Source organism: Oryzias latipes, chromosome 23 (genome assembly GCF_053564925.1).
Source record: "Oryzias latipes strain Hd-rR chromosome 23, Olatipes_Hd-rR_3.1".
Classification (NCBI taxonomy): Eukaryota; Metazoa; Chordata; class Actinopteri; order Beloniformes; family Adrianichthyidae; genus Oryzias; species Oryzias latipes.
Window position 1 is genome coordinate 9512833 of NC_136259.1, and position 15678 is coordinate 9528510.

A 15678-nucleotide genomic window follows, 5' to 3' on the forward strand; every position below is an offset into this window, starting at 1 on the left:
TGAGTGAATTTTACATATTTTATGAGTTGAGTAATATAAAAATATAGTTAGTTAAAGCGTTTTTTAGTTGGAAAATATTAAAAACTTTAAGTAAATAATCTCTCTTTTATAAGTTGAGGAATCTTAATATTTTTTATATGAAATAATACAAATGTAAGCCAACTGACAATATGAATTTTAATAAATGTTAACTTAAAAGTTTTAATAATATAACTTAACTGTTGCGTAATCTGTTACACAATAATTTTAAAGTTCAGTCAACTCGCTAGGGATTACAGTGCAGACGCTAACATGAACCAGCAAGAAATCCCAAATTAACAGACTTGTGGTGTGGAAAGGTATGTTTTTCAGCTAGCAGGAATAATCAAAGTATCCGTTCTCTGTTTCAAAATGAGATTGCCACAAAACCGTATGTTATCTCATACTGGAACAGCTTTGGATGTAGAATTCAGTGGGAAAAGGTTTGGACCCTGCCACAAAAGTATTTCATCACCAATAAAATCAGAGAAATTTCTTTCAAAATTCTTCACAGATTTTATCCAGTGAAACATTTCTTTACTAAGTTTAAAAAAGATCTGGACATAAACTGTTCATTCTGTCATTCCTCACCAGAAACTGTGCCTCATCTTTTTTGGTTTTGCTCTTTCACTCAACTATTTTGGAAAGATGTGATACATTTTATAAGAACTCATCCATGTGAAGATTATAGATTATTTTACGAGCATATTATTTTTGGATATTTTACACAAGAAAGACTTAATGCAGAAAAAATATATGTAGTTAATTTACTTATAATTATGGCTAAATACTTTATACACAAGTGTAAATATGCCAACAAAAAAAACGTGTTTTATGTTTTTCAGAAAGAAATGGTTTTGTATGTGAACAGTATTAAATCTTCCACTAACAAAAAAGCTGTCAGAACAGTTGAAACATGGTCTCTCCTGAAACTTTAACAGATTCCTTTGCCTTATTATTTTTGTTTTCTTTTTGCATAACCTGTTTTACATGGTTATCATTATGTTTTTTTTGTTCATTCTCATGGCGAACGTGAAGATTGTATTTTGCACACAGTGGAGTTTTGTGTTTGGTATTTTGTATGTGCAAGATATTGTTAATAAAGTTTTTTTTTTTTTTAAAAACGAACCGGCAAGAAGTAGCCACGGGGGTCCTGAAGCCATCGGAACCTTAACAAATATTTCATCTCCACCTCACCGTTGCCTTTTTTAAGAAATGACAGCTGGTTTTCCCACATTTATATGTAGTTATGGATCGAAAACAAGAGGAATTTGTTTTAATGTAAATGCGTGTTCCAGCGTCTACAGGAAGTGTCGCCCATAATTCACGCAAAGGCTCATGGGGGCTAGGAAGAAGGTGGATACGGATTCTCTGTTTCGGTGGCACTTCTATTACCATTATTGGTATTTGAGACATTCCTTTGTGTCTCTAGAGATGCAGACAGATTTGTGACCACTTGAGGTGAAGATAAAATATTTCTTAAGGTTCCGATGGCCTTCTTATTGGTTCGTGTTAGCGTCTGTTCAAAATGGGAGGTGGCGGCCTCTCGTCCAATCAGAGCACGAGAAATCATCTGCCTTCCGTTTCATGCAAAGTGCCTTCCTTTTCATTCAAAGTGCCTTCCTTTTCATCCAAAGTCACTTCCGTTTCATGCATACTCCTCTCTCACACACACATATAAACTCTTCCTCACACGTTCATATATACTTGTCTTTCACATACATACATTCTTTTTTAAGAGTGACAATGAGAGTGAGAATGTATGTATGTGTAAAGTAATATATATGCATGCGAGAGAGAGAATATATGGATGTGCAAGTGAGAATATATGTATGCGAAAGAGAGTATATATGACTGTGAGAGCAAGAATGTATGAATGTGAGAGAGAGAATATATGGATGCGTAAGAGAATATATGTATGCGAAGGAGAGTATATATGACTGTGAGAGCAAGAATGTATGAATGTGAATGGTTCAGAATAAATAATGTCTTATACGGCCCCTCATAACAAAGACTGTCTGACATTTAGTGGAAAAGAGAATCCAATAGTTTTCCAGGATCAGGTTATACATAAAACTGAAAAAATGAAGGTCTTGTTTTTTTCCCTCTGCAGTCCGGTACCTATTGTACGGACCGGTACCGGTTCATGGCCCAGGGGTGGAGGACCACTGATAGAATGCGTTGTTTCGCTGCCTTGTAGTACAATAAGATGAAAACCTGCTGTATATGCTCAAACTACTCTTTGTTTTTCCTTCTATACTTCAAAAGAATCAAAAACATAAAACCATTTATAAGTGTTTTTATGTGAAAGTATTCAAAATAAAGACAGAAAATAACATCGCGACAACCCTAACTTAGCCATGTTATTTTTTTTTTAAAGATATTGCCTTCTTACTTCAAAAGTCATTTTTAACTGCAACTACAATTTAAAAAAAGGGAGAAAAAATAAAAAGAATACAGAAAATTCTGCCAATTTTTGAATAATTCCAACAGATGCGAAATATCAAATTGGGAAAAAACTTTTTTCTAAAATAAAGAAAAAGAATGGTGTCAAATTGAACGTATATCTTTGTAGACAGAAATTAACTTTTTAAGTCACCATTGACTGTAGAAAAAATGGAGAGGTCAACCACTCTCCCCTTGTGTTCCCCAATAGGAAGTACCTGCAGGTTCCAAGACGCCAAAATCCCATGGACTGTTATTGAGAAAAGTCATTTAAATTTCTCAGAATCTGACTCTGATACTTTTTTTCTTAACATGTTCTTTCTAATCCTAATTTTTTTAAAGATAATTTTTCTTTATTGCCAGTTATTCGAGGTTTAAACTGACCAATCAGATGACTCAGTAAAAGGAGGTGGCGCCCGCTGGCCCCCACTTCTAACGTTTGATTGACAGCTTCTCCTGAGCCCGCTTTCGGTGGAAGGGGTGTGGACTTTAGACAAGCTCACTTATGATTGGCGACTGTAGCTCCCCTAAAAACCTGACTCAAATCAATCACAGTCCACGGGTTCCAAAATGGCGGCAGTCGTATCAGGAAACAATGGTGACGGTTTTTGGCCTGATTTTTGCGAGAGCCGGAGGTAAGGCGTTTTCTGTTGGTGACGTCACACCTCACTTTGTTCATTGTTTCTACAGTCAATGCAAACAACAACAAAATGAATAGAAGACAAAAGATCGTCTTCACTCAGCCTGCGATAAACATCCCACAGCAGGAATTTCTGGTCAAGTCACTTCCTCTTAACGCTGCAGAACAGGAAGCGCCACACAGTCTAGTCAAAAAGTTCCCAGAATTCCACTGGCTGGACTCACAGGAAAAAGTCGGTTCTCCCTTCTTCAAACAGCCACATCTCAACCCAGGATGTCTCACTATTGTGAGCTGTGAACCACCAAAACAAACGTCCAGATTCCTGCAGTAAGCCACTTACTAAAGGAAATTAAGAAGGTTGAGCTTTTTTTCCACAAATACAGCCTCATTAAAAACCCACTCTGATCATCTTTTGATCTATTTTCCAGGCATTCCTAGAGGCCTTCTGATTATGATGTATTTTAGACAATCTCATAAAACCTGTGTCGTTTTCCAAAACAGTTTCTGCAGTGTGGCAGTGGTCCATCAGGAATTCACCTAGAAGGTGTGAAGGGGACCAATGGCACTAGGGCTGGGCGATAATTCGATTTCAGCGATGAATTCAAAGTTGTTGTTTAAAAGAGATAGATATATAGACAGGCTTTCATTGTCATTGTCCATTATACAATGAAATTGAAGCATCACCATTTCAGTGCAAGACGAAAATAAGGAAATATAATATCAAATATATTAGTATGTCCAACATGTACAAGTGTACACGTACAAACTGAAATAAAGAGACGTCCAAAATTGCATACAAAATTGTGTGCAAACATGTCAGGTGTGCAAGGAAATAAAGAGGGCCTATATCAGGTAAAATCAACTTTTCTTTTAGTTTTTAAGTGTATTATAATAATTCCTCAAAAAAAAAAACACTCAGAAGCAGTACTTTGAGCCATTCACGCATCTCTGAGTGTTCCTCTCAAACCCTGCTCCCTGAGCGACGATACCTCCCACCACAACAAGTGGGTCCTCAGGCTAACAAACACCCACTTTCTCCGCAGAGCTGGCGGTGTTCAGCAAAGCACTTTCACTTCATATGCACAATATGCACATCCACCTTTGCAAAAGTTTAGATGTTCTCGGTTTTTGTGGGCGAAATGCAGACGCGCTGCCGAGGCCGGCTCTATATTAACGTCAGGAAATCGGCGGCACCCAGAAGGAGCGAAAGGCGGCGCCTCAGAGATATAGTCATATTACTTCCGAATAAGAAAATTAGCTCACAAAAATAACTCATTCATTGTTGAGGGTAACAGATTACAAAGTAACAAATTACTGTCATTTAATTTATTTTGTCAGTAACTGAGGAACGTAACGAATTACAGTTCAAATTTTGCTAATGAATTATAATTACTGGACTACAGGAACCCTCATTACTTCATTACTTAGGTTTTGCAGGCTCTGACATTTTCTCTCTGTTAAATGAAACGGAAGTTAATTTAAAAAAGAAAAAGAAATAACTGGCGCATACACGCCAGTTATTTCCAGAATTGGGGATCGGATAAAGTACAGACATGTCCTCATTACTGCAGTCACTTTGTTTTCCAAACTGGCTCAAAGATGAGACACAAAGAGATGCTGAAGGAGTCTTCTCATCCCAGAGGAGCAGCAGGTGAGCAGCAGAGCAGAGACCCACCCCGAGTACAGATAGATGTGTCGGCTGAGGATGAAACAACTCTAAAGTCGGCTCTTTAGTGTGAAAGACAAGAGCCGACCCCTTCCTTTTCTGTATTAATTCACCCTTTCTTACTTTATTTCTCTCTCTAAAGCTGCACGTGACGGCATCTGTGGACAATATGGGTCAGTGCTCAATGCATTCTGCAGGGGGGGGGGGCGTACAGTTGACTCCCAGCAGTGCAGAACTTTACATTAAAGGCAGATGCAGCGAGGTACAGGTGCAACTCATTGTAATGGAAAACCTAAAGTCAGCAAAAATGAACAGGGAGGCATAAAACAGTTCTTTGTGTTTTTAACAGAGTGGCTTCTTTTCAGACATGATAGATATGAATAAAGGCAGAACCGTTTTTTCCACATCTCACTTTGAGCAGTGGCATAGACCACACGTGTTGTAACTTATTTTTGTGTCATTTTTCACATTGCTGTCTGAATTCTAATATAAAACCAGGGAACGTCTTGAAGCAGATTCATACTTTCCATGAGGTCATTGCTTTAAAATAATGTTAAATGAAGATATGAGGATCTTGTTTGTGCTGTTTTTCCCTTAAGAATTTATATATGAAAGTAGATAAAGTGAATAAAAAGTAGTGGATTACTTTTTCTAATAGGTTAAGTAATTTAATTATAATTTTGATCATGTAACTAAGTATCCACTAAATAGTAATTAACTAGAAGTAATTTACCAACCATTGCTCATATTTCATACAATCTTTAATATGCCAAAAGGTAATAAATCATCATATACAGTATATGGATTTAGTTTACTCTGCAAGGCCTAGGAATAGCATGATCTGCCCTTTAAGAAGATTTATTTCTGGCAAAAATCAGGATTTGTTTTGCTTTCTTGTGCTTCAGTTGTGTGGACTAAGGTCAGCCGTTTCTCGCTAGGGACAGACGTTGAAATGGCAGCTAGCCAATAGGAGCTTGTTACCAAAACAGGAACAGTTCCTTCAGTTGAATGAAGCTGCTTCGGTAATGTCTGCTGCTGTTTGAAGGCTGATGATACCTAAAATGGGAGTTCAACCATTTTGTTTCAACGCCCGAAACTGAGACACTCTGATGAAAGCAAGACGTGTTTGAATAAATAACTGAATGAATTCATTTGAATGTGGACAGACAAAAAAACAAAGCAGTATTCCCATGCCCATACCGTAATTTCTCCATGCTTAACATAGCAACAACTGATAAATCACCTGCCGCATTTTTTTACTTTCAGTTAAAGAAATTACAGGTATAGAGGGAAAAAAATGATTAAAATGAAGCAAAAATCAAATTTAGTTTGAGAAAAATCAGAGAATTTATTTTTTGGTCATATCCCCCAGCTTTAGTTGGCCCGAACCGAACCCAACTCCCCTCCCTGAGGTCTCTCTATTTACATGCTCTCCCGTTAAATAACAGCTTATATACACCAAAAACACAACTTTTTATCAGAGTTGGTCTACATCACACTTTACTTAAGCCTTTCAGAGTAAACTATGTCCATATATATGATGAAATATTACCTTTGGCACACTAAAGAACCATTTATTATGAAATATTAGTTATTTTCACAGCTCATTTTCATTCCCAGAAGAAAGACAACTCGAACTCTGAGGCTCCGCCTGTCTCTCATTGTGGGTGGCGCCCATTTTCATGGCGTCAACCTAGAGTCGGCCTTAGCAGCGGCCTCTGCGTTTCGCCCACGAAACAAGCAAAATCCAAACTTTTGCAAAAAAGGGACGTGCACATTGTGCATTTAAAATGACAGCGTTTTTGCCTATCACTGCGCAGAGAAAGTGAGTGTGTTTGTTAGCCTGGGGCGGAGCTGACAGTGCAGACTCTTCCTGGAAGGGGCTGTTCTCACTTTGTGATGTCACAATGTGAAAAATTCACTTTTTTTCGCTGGATTGGGAGGGGCTGGTGTTCACGTTTTTAGAGGAATACTCCGAAATGCATGAACAGAGCAAAATGCCGCTTTGGGGGTTTCTTTGTGAGTAATTAACATTAACTTCAAAGCTCAAAAAGTTCATTTTACATGAGATAGGCCCTTTAGGTATTCACACCTGGCGCCACGGAGATCTAAATCACATAAGCAAATTTTTTGGAATGAAATCAAACATGGTGGCTCAGAAGTTTAGATAACAGCAGACTTTCCTTTAAAAAATCTGTTGGCGTTCAATTAGAGCAACAAAAGACACTGAACTTACTTTGCATGGAGTCGTGGGTCGAAGGGTGGATGCTGCGCCCCGTACACATGCTGGATGCTGAGGAGGAACACCGAAAATGAATGAAGAAATCTGTGACAGGCTGCCAAAGTTAGCTTAGTTAGCAACTGCTAAAAGAGGAACCAACACGGGGAAAACTGCAAATAAAGGATTTATATTAAGGAAAGAAGTTTAAATTCGATTTATTATTTGAACTAAACTAACAAATAACGGCTACAAAAACACACAAGTTACAACTAGTACTATACATAGCTATGTTAGCATAGCTTTTTAGGCTAAATTAGCAACGTGTACTTTCTGTTTATAGCTATTTAGCTTAAAAATTAGAATACTAAAAAAAGTCAGCACTCCCCCGAGTTGGTAGAAATTATTACGAAAACAAAGTTGCAAGGGAAGCTGAAGAATGCGGCGTCAGCTGAGTGAAACTAGCTGCACACACAGCTAAGCAGAAGAGCCTGGGAACACGTCACATACCTGCCAGGAAGCTTCTCTGCGTTTCTTTTCCAGAACTGTTTTTTATTTCCGTCACTCGACATCTTCCCCCCCACACTCCAGAAAGTCCCCAACTTCGAAACCCGAACGCTGTCGCTGTCTCTGAAGTGTTTAATCGGTCTTTATTTACGCCAGATCCCCTCCTGAACTCAGAAAGCTGCCATGTTGATACTGCCGGATAGGCAAGTAAACGCGGCCGTGATTGGCTGAGACCAGATGGACCAATTACAAGTGAGATCTGTTACAGAAGCTGTTGACGTGATTGATCCGTGGTCTTTGCTGTATTGACAGAATTTCCCGTCTGTCAGTCACTAGCATCAGGACCAGCACTATTTATAGAATCAGAAAAACATATTGCAATCATTTTGTTTCATATAAAATTACAAAATGTAGCTGAAAGTATTGCTACTGTTAGATCACTACACGTTCTGGACGCCTGAGCATCAAGGAAAAACAGACTTTTAATGAACTTTTTTTAAATAAAAAGGAGAATCCCTGAAATGTTTGTAGAATTTGTCTCATAAAAGCTTCCTCTTTCACCAACAAACCTTTTTATTATTATTATTATTATTATTATTATTATTATTATTATTATTATGTTTGCACATACAGAAATGTGACGATTTAAATAATAAAATAAGAATATGCATGTTCTGAAACATAAAAACACAGAATCATGGACAATTTCAACTCTAGGTTATATAAAAATGTACGACAGAAAGCAAGAATAAATAACTAAAAACAAAGAGTTATAAAGGTTGTTTTTAAGAATTTCGAATAAATGGTCTCGTCTGCTGATGCTGCGTTTCGTAACTGGATTATAACAAGCAGCAAAGCACAAACAGCATTCCCAAAATGAAGACATCTCACTCTGTCAGAAATGTGCGTGACCGCGTTTGTTTTCTTCTTTTTTAATTAAACAATGAAGGTGGCTGATATAAGTTACTAATTATTTATTCATGATTGTTTTAAACGAATTAATCAAAATTTCGCTAGGAATTTTCTGAAAAACCTTTATTTTAAGAAAGTAGACATCGGAAGTTATGACTGGAAAGTGAACTCTGGCAGAATTGCCCAGAAATGTTTGAAATACAGATCTTAATCATCAAACAAATAGAAAGTGTCTAGTTATAAAAAATATATATACATGTGTTTTTAGTGTAAGAGCTGAGTTTTCTCACACCGCAAAAACTGGGTCAATGTTCGTTTTCCGCGACAGAGGAAACCATCGTTTTCATGCACGATCTTTGTTGAAGCGCCTGTTCCTCCGCTAGCACCAGTCGAAGGTAAAGCGATTCGTCCAGAAAGCGAGTTTTGTGACGCTGGTCGTACCAAAATTGGGATGAGGACACCGAAACACCGTTGACAATGACCGGTCCAGCCGAGGATACCAAGAGTCAATTGACATTGCTGTCGTCGAAGCTTCTTCATCAACACCAAGCGGTGGAAGCGGCTTTAAATCGTCATGTCTTTGTGTGGAAGGAAATAGAAGAGAAAAGCCAAAAAAGAAGCTCTGGCATTTCTAAAACATGTAAGTAAAGCTTTACCAGGAGTCTTGTCTGTTGAAAGCTAACTACTCGTGATTAGGAGGAAGGAAAAGTGTAACCACAACACACAAACACCTTTTGCATGCATCTAAAGGGATATCACGAGCAGCCGCCGTGCTACTAGCATAAAGTCGATGTATTATGTTTTTGACCGTGCTAAAGGAAACAGTAGTAGCTGTAAGTTCTAGTCTGCTCATGGTCAAGAGCGGGACAAAGGAAGTTTTCGGTCACAAGTTCTTACAACCCTGTTATAAGCGCTTGGCAAGGTCGCCTGTTAATGTGTACCCTGGGATAAAGTTCAGTATTTACATTATTCATATAGCCAAACATGATTCCCCATTTTCCACTGGGCACGTGCATATCCTGTATGCTAGCTTCTTTGGTTAAATAACAACAAATTAGTCAAATTAAAACAATTAAGTAAAATCTTTATTTAAAGTAGGCTTTGTATTGCATATGACAGTTTCTTTATTGTAAAATGCTTTTACACCTCCTATTGAACTTCAATGACAGTATTGTGTCATCAGTATATATTAAGCAATTTATAGCTACTTTTATCTATAACTCACAATACCAATGCACAATAGAGCATAGGCTAACAAATATAAAAAAAACATCTTAGTTTTAAAGTCATTGACTGTATGTGGGAACTGGACAGAGTCAGTGGGATGTAGAAAATGGCTTACTTCAGTTTCTAACTAGATTAAATCCATATTCTATTTTTTTTGTTAATGAGTGCATTAAAGTACGGTCACAAGTTCAAGCCCTTAATACAGAATAATAAACTGCACTAGGCAGACATAAAGCATGCAACAACACAAATTGAACGATCTTCTGAAAAATATTAAAAATTGTGGAATCACTTTAATAATGTCCTGTGACAAATAGGGAAGATGTGGTATTGAAAAAGACATGTCCAACATGTCCAACAAAATTAAGTCCATTGAGTCGCAGTTTGTTGGCGCTGACGACGTGAGTAAGCAGTGATTGGTCTGAGTCACTGTTTTCATGGGGAATCTCGCCAATCAGGAATGGACTTTTTGGAAGGCCAAACCCTTGCCACTTGAAAGCAAGCTACACTAAATCTGTCAAAGGTATCGAACGTTGGACGTGAGAGCACATACTTTTAATAAGGCATCAAGATTGCCCCGTTTATAACTTGAATAACTTGTACTGCAGAAAAAACATAATGAAATAAAAATAGGATTTTCACAAACATCCTAACAAAGGTTCTGAGCAAGAATGGGTATTTTGAAAACTACAATGACTGAGCAATAGCTGTTTTATTTTTCTACTAAAAAAGCTATGTAGTGAGCAGTGAAGGATTTCGGACATAGCCTTTTTGGTTTCTTGGAGCCAGTGGGTACTTCCTGTTTGCAACGTTAGAGGGGAGGGGTGACTCAGTTCAGTTCTCATATATAGTCAATGAGTGCACTAAATAGAGCATTTGCCAATTTGCCAAGGTATACAAATCTAAAATTTCAAAAGGTCTCCAAAGCTCTCTAGATTGTTGAATATAGACCACAATGCATTGTGTTTGAGCAGTTTGTCGTTTAAAAAAGTGTATGTAAATTAATTTTTATAATCATCAAAATTGTCATCCTCAGAACACAGCTGATTCGTAAAGTCTTTGTGCAATGTTCATATTTGTTAGGTTTTCATCTCAATGACTTTATATTTATTTTATGTTTAATTATTTAAAAACGTTTAAGCCCTGTGACTGGCTGGCGACCTGTCCAGGGTCGTCTTTGCCTAGCAGTAGCTGGGACAGGTTTGGGCAACCCCAGGACCCCGAAAGGGCTAAACGGGGTCTAGAAAATGGATGGATGAATGAAAACTTTGTTTCTATTCCAAAGTAATATCAACCTAACAACTACTTTGCAAATTAATTTTGTTTTAGGCTACCTTTGTTTGAAAATATGTTGTTCAGTGAGATATTCAAGTCTCACTGTTGCTGTTGCAACACTGAACAGGTGTAAAGCTGCTGCAACACTTTTGAAGAGGCACAACCCACAGAGGATAAAAGGCGGACTTGTTCTAATAAATATAAACCGGATTCTGTGAACAGTCGTATTCAAACAAGGTTAAAAAAAACCTTTTTTTGTACTTAAAGAACTCATGAAATCATGCTGGTTCCTGAACAAACTTAGATACTTTCGTCCATGCCAAACTTGTTGATAAAGCAAATCCCCACTCAAAGATGTATTGAAAATTTTTGTCTTAACCTTTCCGTGTGTAGATGGTTAGCTCAAATATTAGCTCAGGTCTTAAGAGGTCGAAACATGGCTCTGCATTAGTCACTGTGAACAATTAACTAAGGACAAACAAAAAGGTATTTTTCTTTTCCACTTAACGTTATGGCCTTGTTTTAACCCTCACAAGTGCATACAGACTGATTCTGCAGATAGTAAAATCATAGTTTTATATTACAATCCACATTTTATGTCTAAACTGCCAGTTTTTCCATGAAAAGGTTGTTTAGCACAAGGAGAAATTTTTTTTTAACTTCTATATTGAAACACATTTGAAAAGTAAAAATAGCCAATTGCAGTATACAAACCAAATACTGGAGAGAAGGTTAGGTAATCTTTATTCCAAAATAAAATGATTCAACTTTACAACAAAAATAAACATCAAAAGTTGTGTTTTGGTAGTTAATGTTTTGCATATAGGCATGCGCATTTGAGAAAAAGGATTGTCCTCTGTGTTTGCAGAACATTTATTTTCTATAACCCCTTACATCTCGTGTTCCAAGTAGGAAGTACCCACTGGCTCCAAGAAGCCAAAATCTCATAGACCTCTGTTGAAAAGAAACAGCTATTACTCAGTCAGTGTATTTTTCAGAATAACCATTCTTACTCAGCACTGTTTTTAACATGTTCTTGACAATCCGATTTCTTTAAATTATATTTTTCTGTAGTGCAAGTAATTCGAGTTATAAACTGACCAAGATGAGGATGCAGCTCTATCAAGAATAGCCCTCTGAATGTTTCCACTATTTACATCTAACAGCTCCCACTCAATCTAAAGGTGCTTAGGTTTAGTTGAGGTAATGTTTGTTTGGCTAGATGGGCCCTGCATTTACTTCACCACACTGAGCGGAGTGATTACAACTGGCTCTGCATGCTTCAGGAAAAACCTGCCCACTGACCTTCTCAGAAGTGCAATCTAGTGTCCTGTAAGAACCTGCCAGAAAGATTTCCACTTATTGAGTCAACTTCCTCCTTGTGATTGTTGTGACAGAAGTAGTTCAGTTAACTAAAGTGAGTTGTTACCAGTACGGTTATGAAAGTTTTAAAGCTGCTTTAAAGAAAAACATGCTATCTCACATTTCATTAAACGGCACTCAATGTAGATGGCTAATTGAATAAATTAGCTCAGTGGCCTAGTGGAGGGGTGTACACCCTGAACCTATGAGGTCATGGGTTCAAATCTATGCTTGTGGTCATACCAAAGACTAAAAATAGGACCCAATCTGTCCTTGCTTGACACTCAATATTAAGCGGGTTGGGTTAGAGAGTTAAAGAAGCACATTGATTCCGGAGTGCATTCCCCCAGGGAGTTTGTCCAAGAAATTTTACACACCAGGTGTGTGAAAATCAGTGGGACTTGAACTCTAAATCACTTTCCTTTCAGACCTTTGAACAATCCTGTACTACTAGTTGTATGTGGTGCACTTTAGTTACACTGTAACTTTAATGGAGATCAGAGTGGTGAGAAGAGAGTTTGTTTGGCTGATTCCCACCTTCCCAAATAAGGACCTTCTAGTGCTCTTCACAAACATTCCCTTCGCTCTTGTTTTGTTCCTCACGTTTTTTTCTAGTCTGATACTGTAAAACACCGGTAAAATGCAAAATTCAGCACAAACACAACTTGAATGGCACATATTGCCTTAATTTGAATTCCAGTTCAACTTTATTCAGAGATCACCTTTCCTATTATACAACGCCTCAAAGTACTTTACATAAAACACAACGAAACGCGGAAAAAAAATGATAATAATAATTAAAAAAAAGAATCAGTCCATGAAATCAACTCACTTTTCTTAAAACCCTTCTCAGTCAGGCTATTCCACGGTCCGCATTAGAGCAGAGCAGTGGTCCCTAACCTTTTTCAGGCAGTGGACCAGTTTAATGTCAGACAGTATTTTCATGGACAGGTCCGAACGGAGCATATGTTGACGTTTAATATTTTTCAGCTTCCAGGTTAAAATGCTACTGTTTTTTTTTTTCTTTTGCAGATGACGAAGATTCTATGAAGGAAAATTGTTGATTTGTAGCAGTTGTTTCGGATTTGTAAAAATTCAATAAAAGCGACCTTAGTGGTACATTTTTTTTTTCATTAAATGCCATCATAACACTGAAACTCAACCCAGTCTCAGATAATCTTTCAGAGAAAAAAGATTTTTCATATTTTGTTTTTACATAAATCCTGATTCAATATGTATTTTTTTTAACACAGATTAAACTGTACTAAAGTATCTTAACAGCTGCCTTCCTAATTCACCCTTTTCTCCTTTATACAAGTTCCCTCAGATCAGAAAAAACTTCTGTTGGCAACTTTATTTGATTTAATCTTCATTCTCTTTAAAATGTTTGCAGCTGTTTTAGACCTAGACTTTTGATGAAGATGAAGACATTATTGTGGACGCTAACAACCAGACGTTAACTTTAGCCGCGTCCAACTTTCAAAGTGTGATGGATAAATAAAGCACAAAAAAATGCCTCAACCGCCATAAAACTGGTATTTTCTAAATATAATAATAGACGTTAATAGACGTTAATTCACCATTGTTATTATTTGCATATGTGAAATATTGAGAATCAGGCATCGCATATCAAGCAGAGCAGCTTCTGGTACAGGAGAACAACTGTCTCAATAAATCCATATATCGAGGAAGACTCCTTGTTTTGTCTGTAAACATCAGTTTTATTTTTCTTTGAAGTCAGAGACCCCTGTTCGGGTTCTTCACTGGCTTTTTCTCCCCAAAGAAACGTTCCAAATACGTTTTCTTTTTATTTCATTAGCTTTTTAACTTTGGAGTGCTAACTTAGCGATCTGAACAACTGCTTAACGTCACGTGATGTGACAAGACAGACGAATGTGGTGAACATAATCCGGTAGTTTTTCAAAATAAAACTTCCTTTAGTATCAGAAAATAAACAAAATGGAAATAATCAAAGTTAGTTTGTGCATTCTGTAAATCCTCTGTCAGTCCTTTGCTTTCTGGGAGGGTCCTGCAGTAGCACCTGCTGCTGGGAATAGGTTGGGAATAATGGGTGGTTCACATCAGTGTCCTGAAAAATCTAAAAAAGTGACTTGACTTTCTGAACGTGTTGCAAGACGTAATGAAAAACTTGATACCGGTAAATAAAGTTGTTTTTTTTTCCAAGCCTACAAATTGTAGCTACTGTTATAAATTGATTCAATGCAAATAATAGTTAAGCTGCTGCTGATCACTGTTTAAACCCTCAGTGCCGTCATTTTATTAAACCAAAGGAAAAGACAAAACATTAGCAATATCATGAATAACTACAAAACATATCCCAACTCATCTTGGATACACTTGAACACCATATATCTTCCAATAGTTTATTAAAAACTAAAAAGAAAGCTGATGAAGCTGATGACTAGAAAGATGATGGGTAAACGGGTTTTATTTGGCAGTAAAATATGGTATGGTACCGCACTTTCAGGAGCAGAGCACAAAATTGTTTCATATGACCATGTACCCTCTGTCCGGCCACAGTTCTGCTCTTTCTTTCCTTGTCAAAGGAGAGGATTAACATATCGGGGATAGCACTTTCATGCACTTCTCAACCTCTTCCACCCACCTTTGCGCAATGGGTCCTTGGAGACTTTTCGACTGCGTTATTACAGATCGGTGCTTAACCCTTTAACACCGGAGCTGGCGACAGGAGATAACACAATTTGAATTATTGTAGCTCTTTAACAGGTTTTGCAATTAACATACAGTAATTCCAACATATTTTGAAAGCTGGGGAAAGCAGCTATGCCCTGATATGCAGCACTTTACTTCCAAGGTTCCTTTACTTCTGTGAAGTGTTGAATATCAGCACAAAACAGTTTTTCTCCGCTTTCAGCATGCATTGGAATTATGTTAACCCTTGTGCTATCCTATGACCCCACCCTTACATTGACGTGTTCTCCCTACCACGACAAAGGTGGATAAAGGTGAAGAGGATTTCATGCAATCCATGGACACCAGTGAAGATCACAAATCATTGAAGAAAAAAGGTTCAGCGCACTGTCTAGTGGGTCCAGATGACCCAACTCCCAATGTTAAAGTGCCTAGGATAGCACAAGGGTTAATTGCACAGAAAGTCAAAGAGTTATGGTAATTCAAAAGAGATTGGCTGCTATTGGAGACTGGCGTCCATTTGTCTTGACATCTCGTCAAAGCCGTCATTTATCAGAAATGGGGATCAATAAAAGATGGGCCACTACTAAATATATGGTATTTCAAAAGATAATTTAATATGTTATGTGACATTGATTAAAAACTACAAAAAATCCAGAAGTTCAGAAGATTTTTTAAAGTAATTTATGACATATTAACCTTAGTTGTGAGTACAAGTTTTAACTCCAGTGTTAT

General features: G+C 37.4%; 2 protein-coding genes across 5 annotated transcripts in view; one reads left to right on the forward strand and one right to left on the reverse strand.

Annotated features, from left to right (window-relative positions):
- tbc1d22a (TBC1 domain family, member 22a) overlaps window positions 1-7719 on the reverse strand; it is a 165615-nt gene extending 157896 nt beyond the window's left edge. For all 4 annotated transcript variants that reach the window (XM_078942130.1, XM_078942131.1, XM_078942129.1 and 1 more), the window contains exons 1-2: window positions 7498-7719; window positions 7006-7062 (exon numbers count right to left, since the gene is read on the reverse strand). In XM_078942130.1, coding sequence (XP_078798256.1) covers window positions 7006-7062; window positions 7498-7559 — 119 coding nt within the window. In that variant the 5' untranslated portion in view covers window positions 7560-7719. The remainder of the gene's footprint in view (window positions 1-7005; window positions 7063-7497) is intronic.
- A 1036-nt stretch (window positions 7720-8755) lies between these two features.
- The window catches only part of cerk (ceramide kinase), a 49601-nt gene continuing 42678 nt past the window's right edge, over window positions 8756-15678 (forward strand). The window contains exon 1 of the mRNA XM_023952621.2: window positions 8756-9046. Within this exon, the coding sequence (XP_023808389.1) occupies window positions 8884-9046 (163 nt within the window). The 5' untranslated portion in view covers window positions 8756-8883. The remainder of the gene's footprint in view (window positions 9047-15678) is intronic.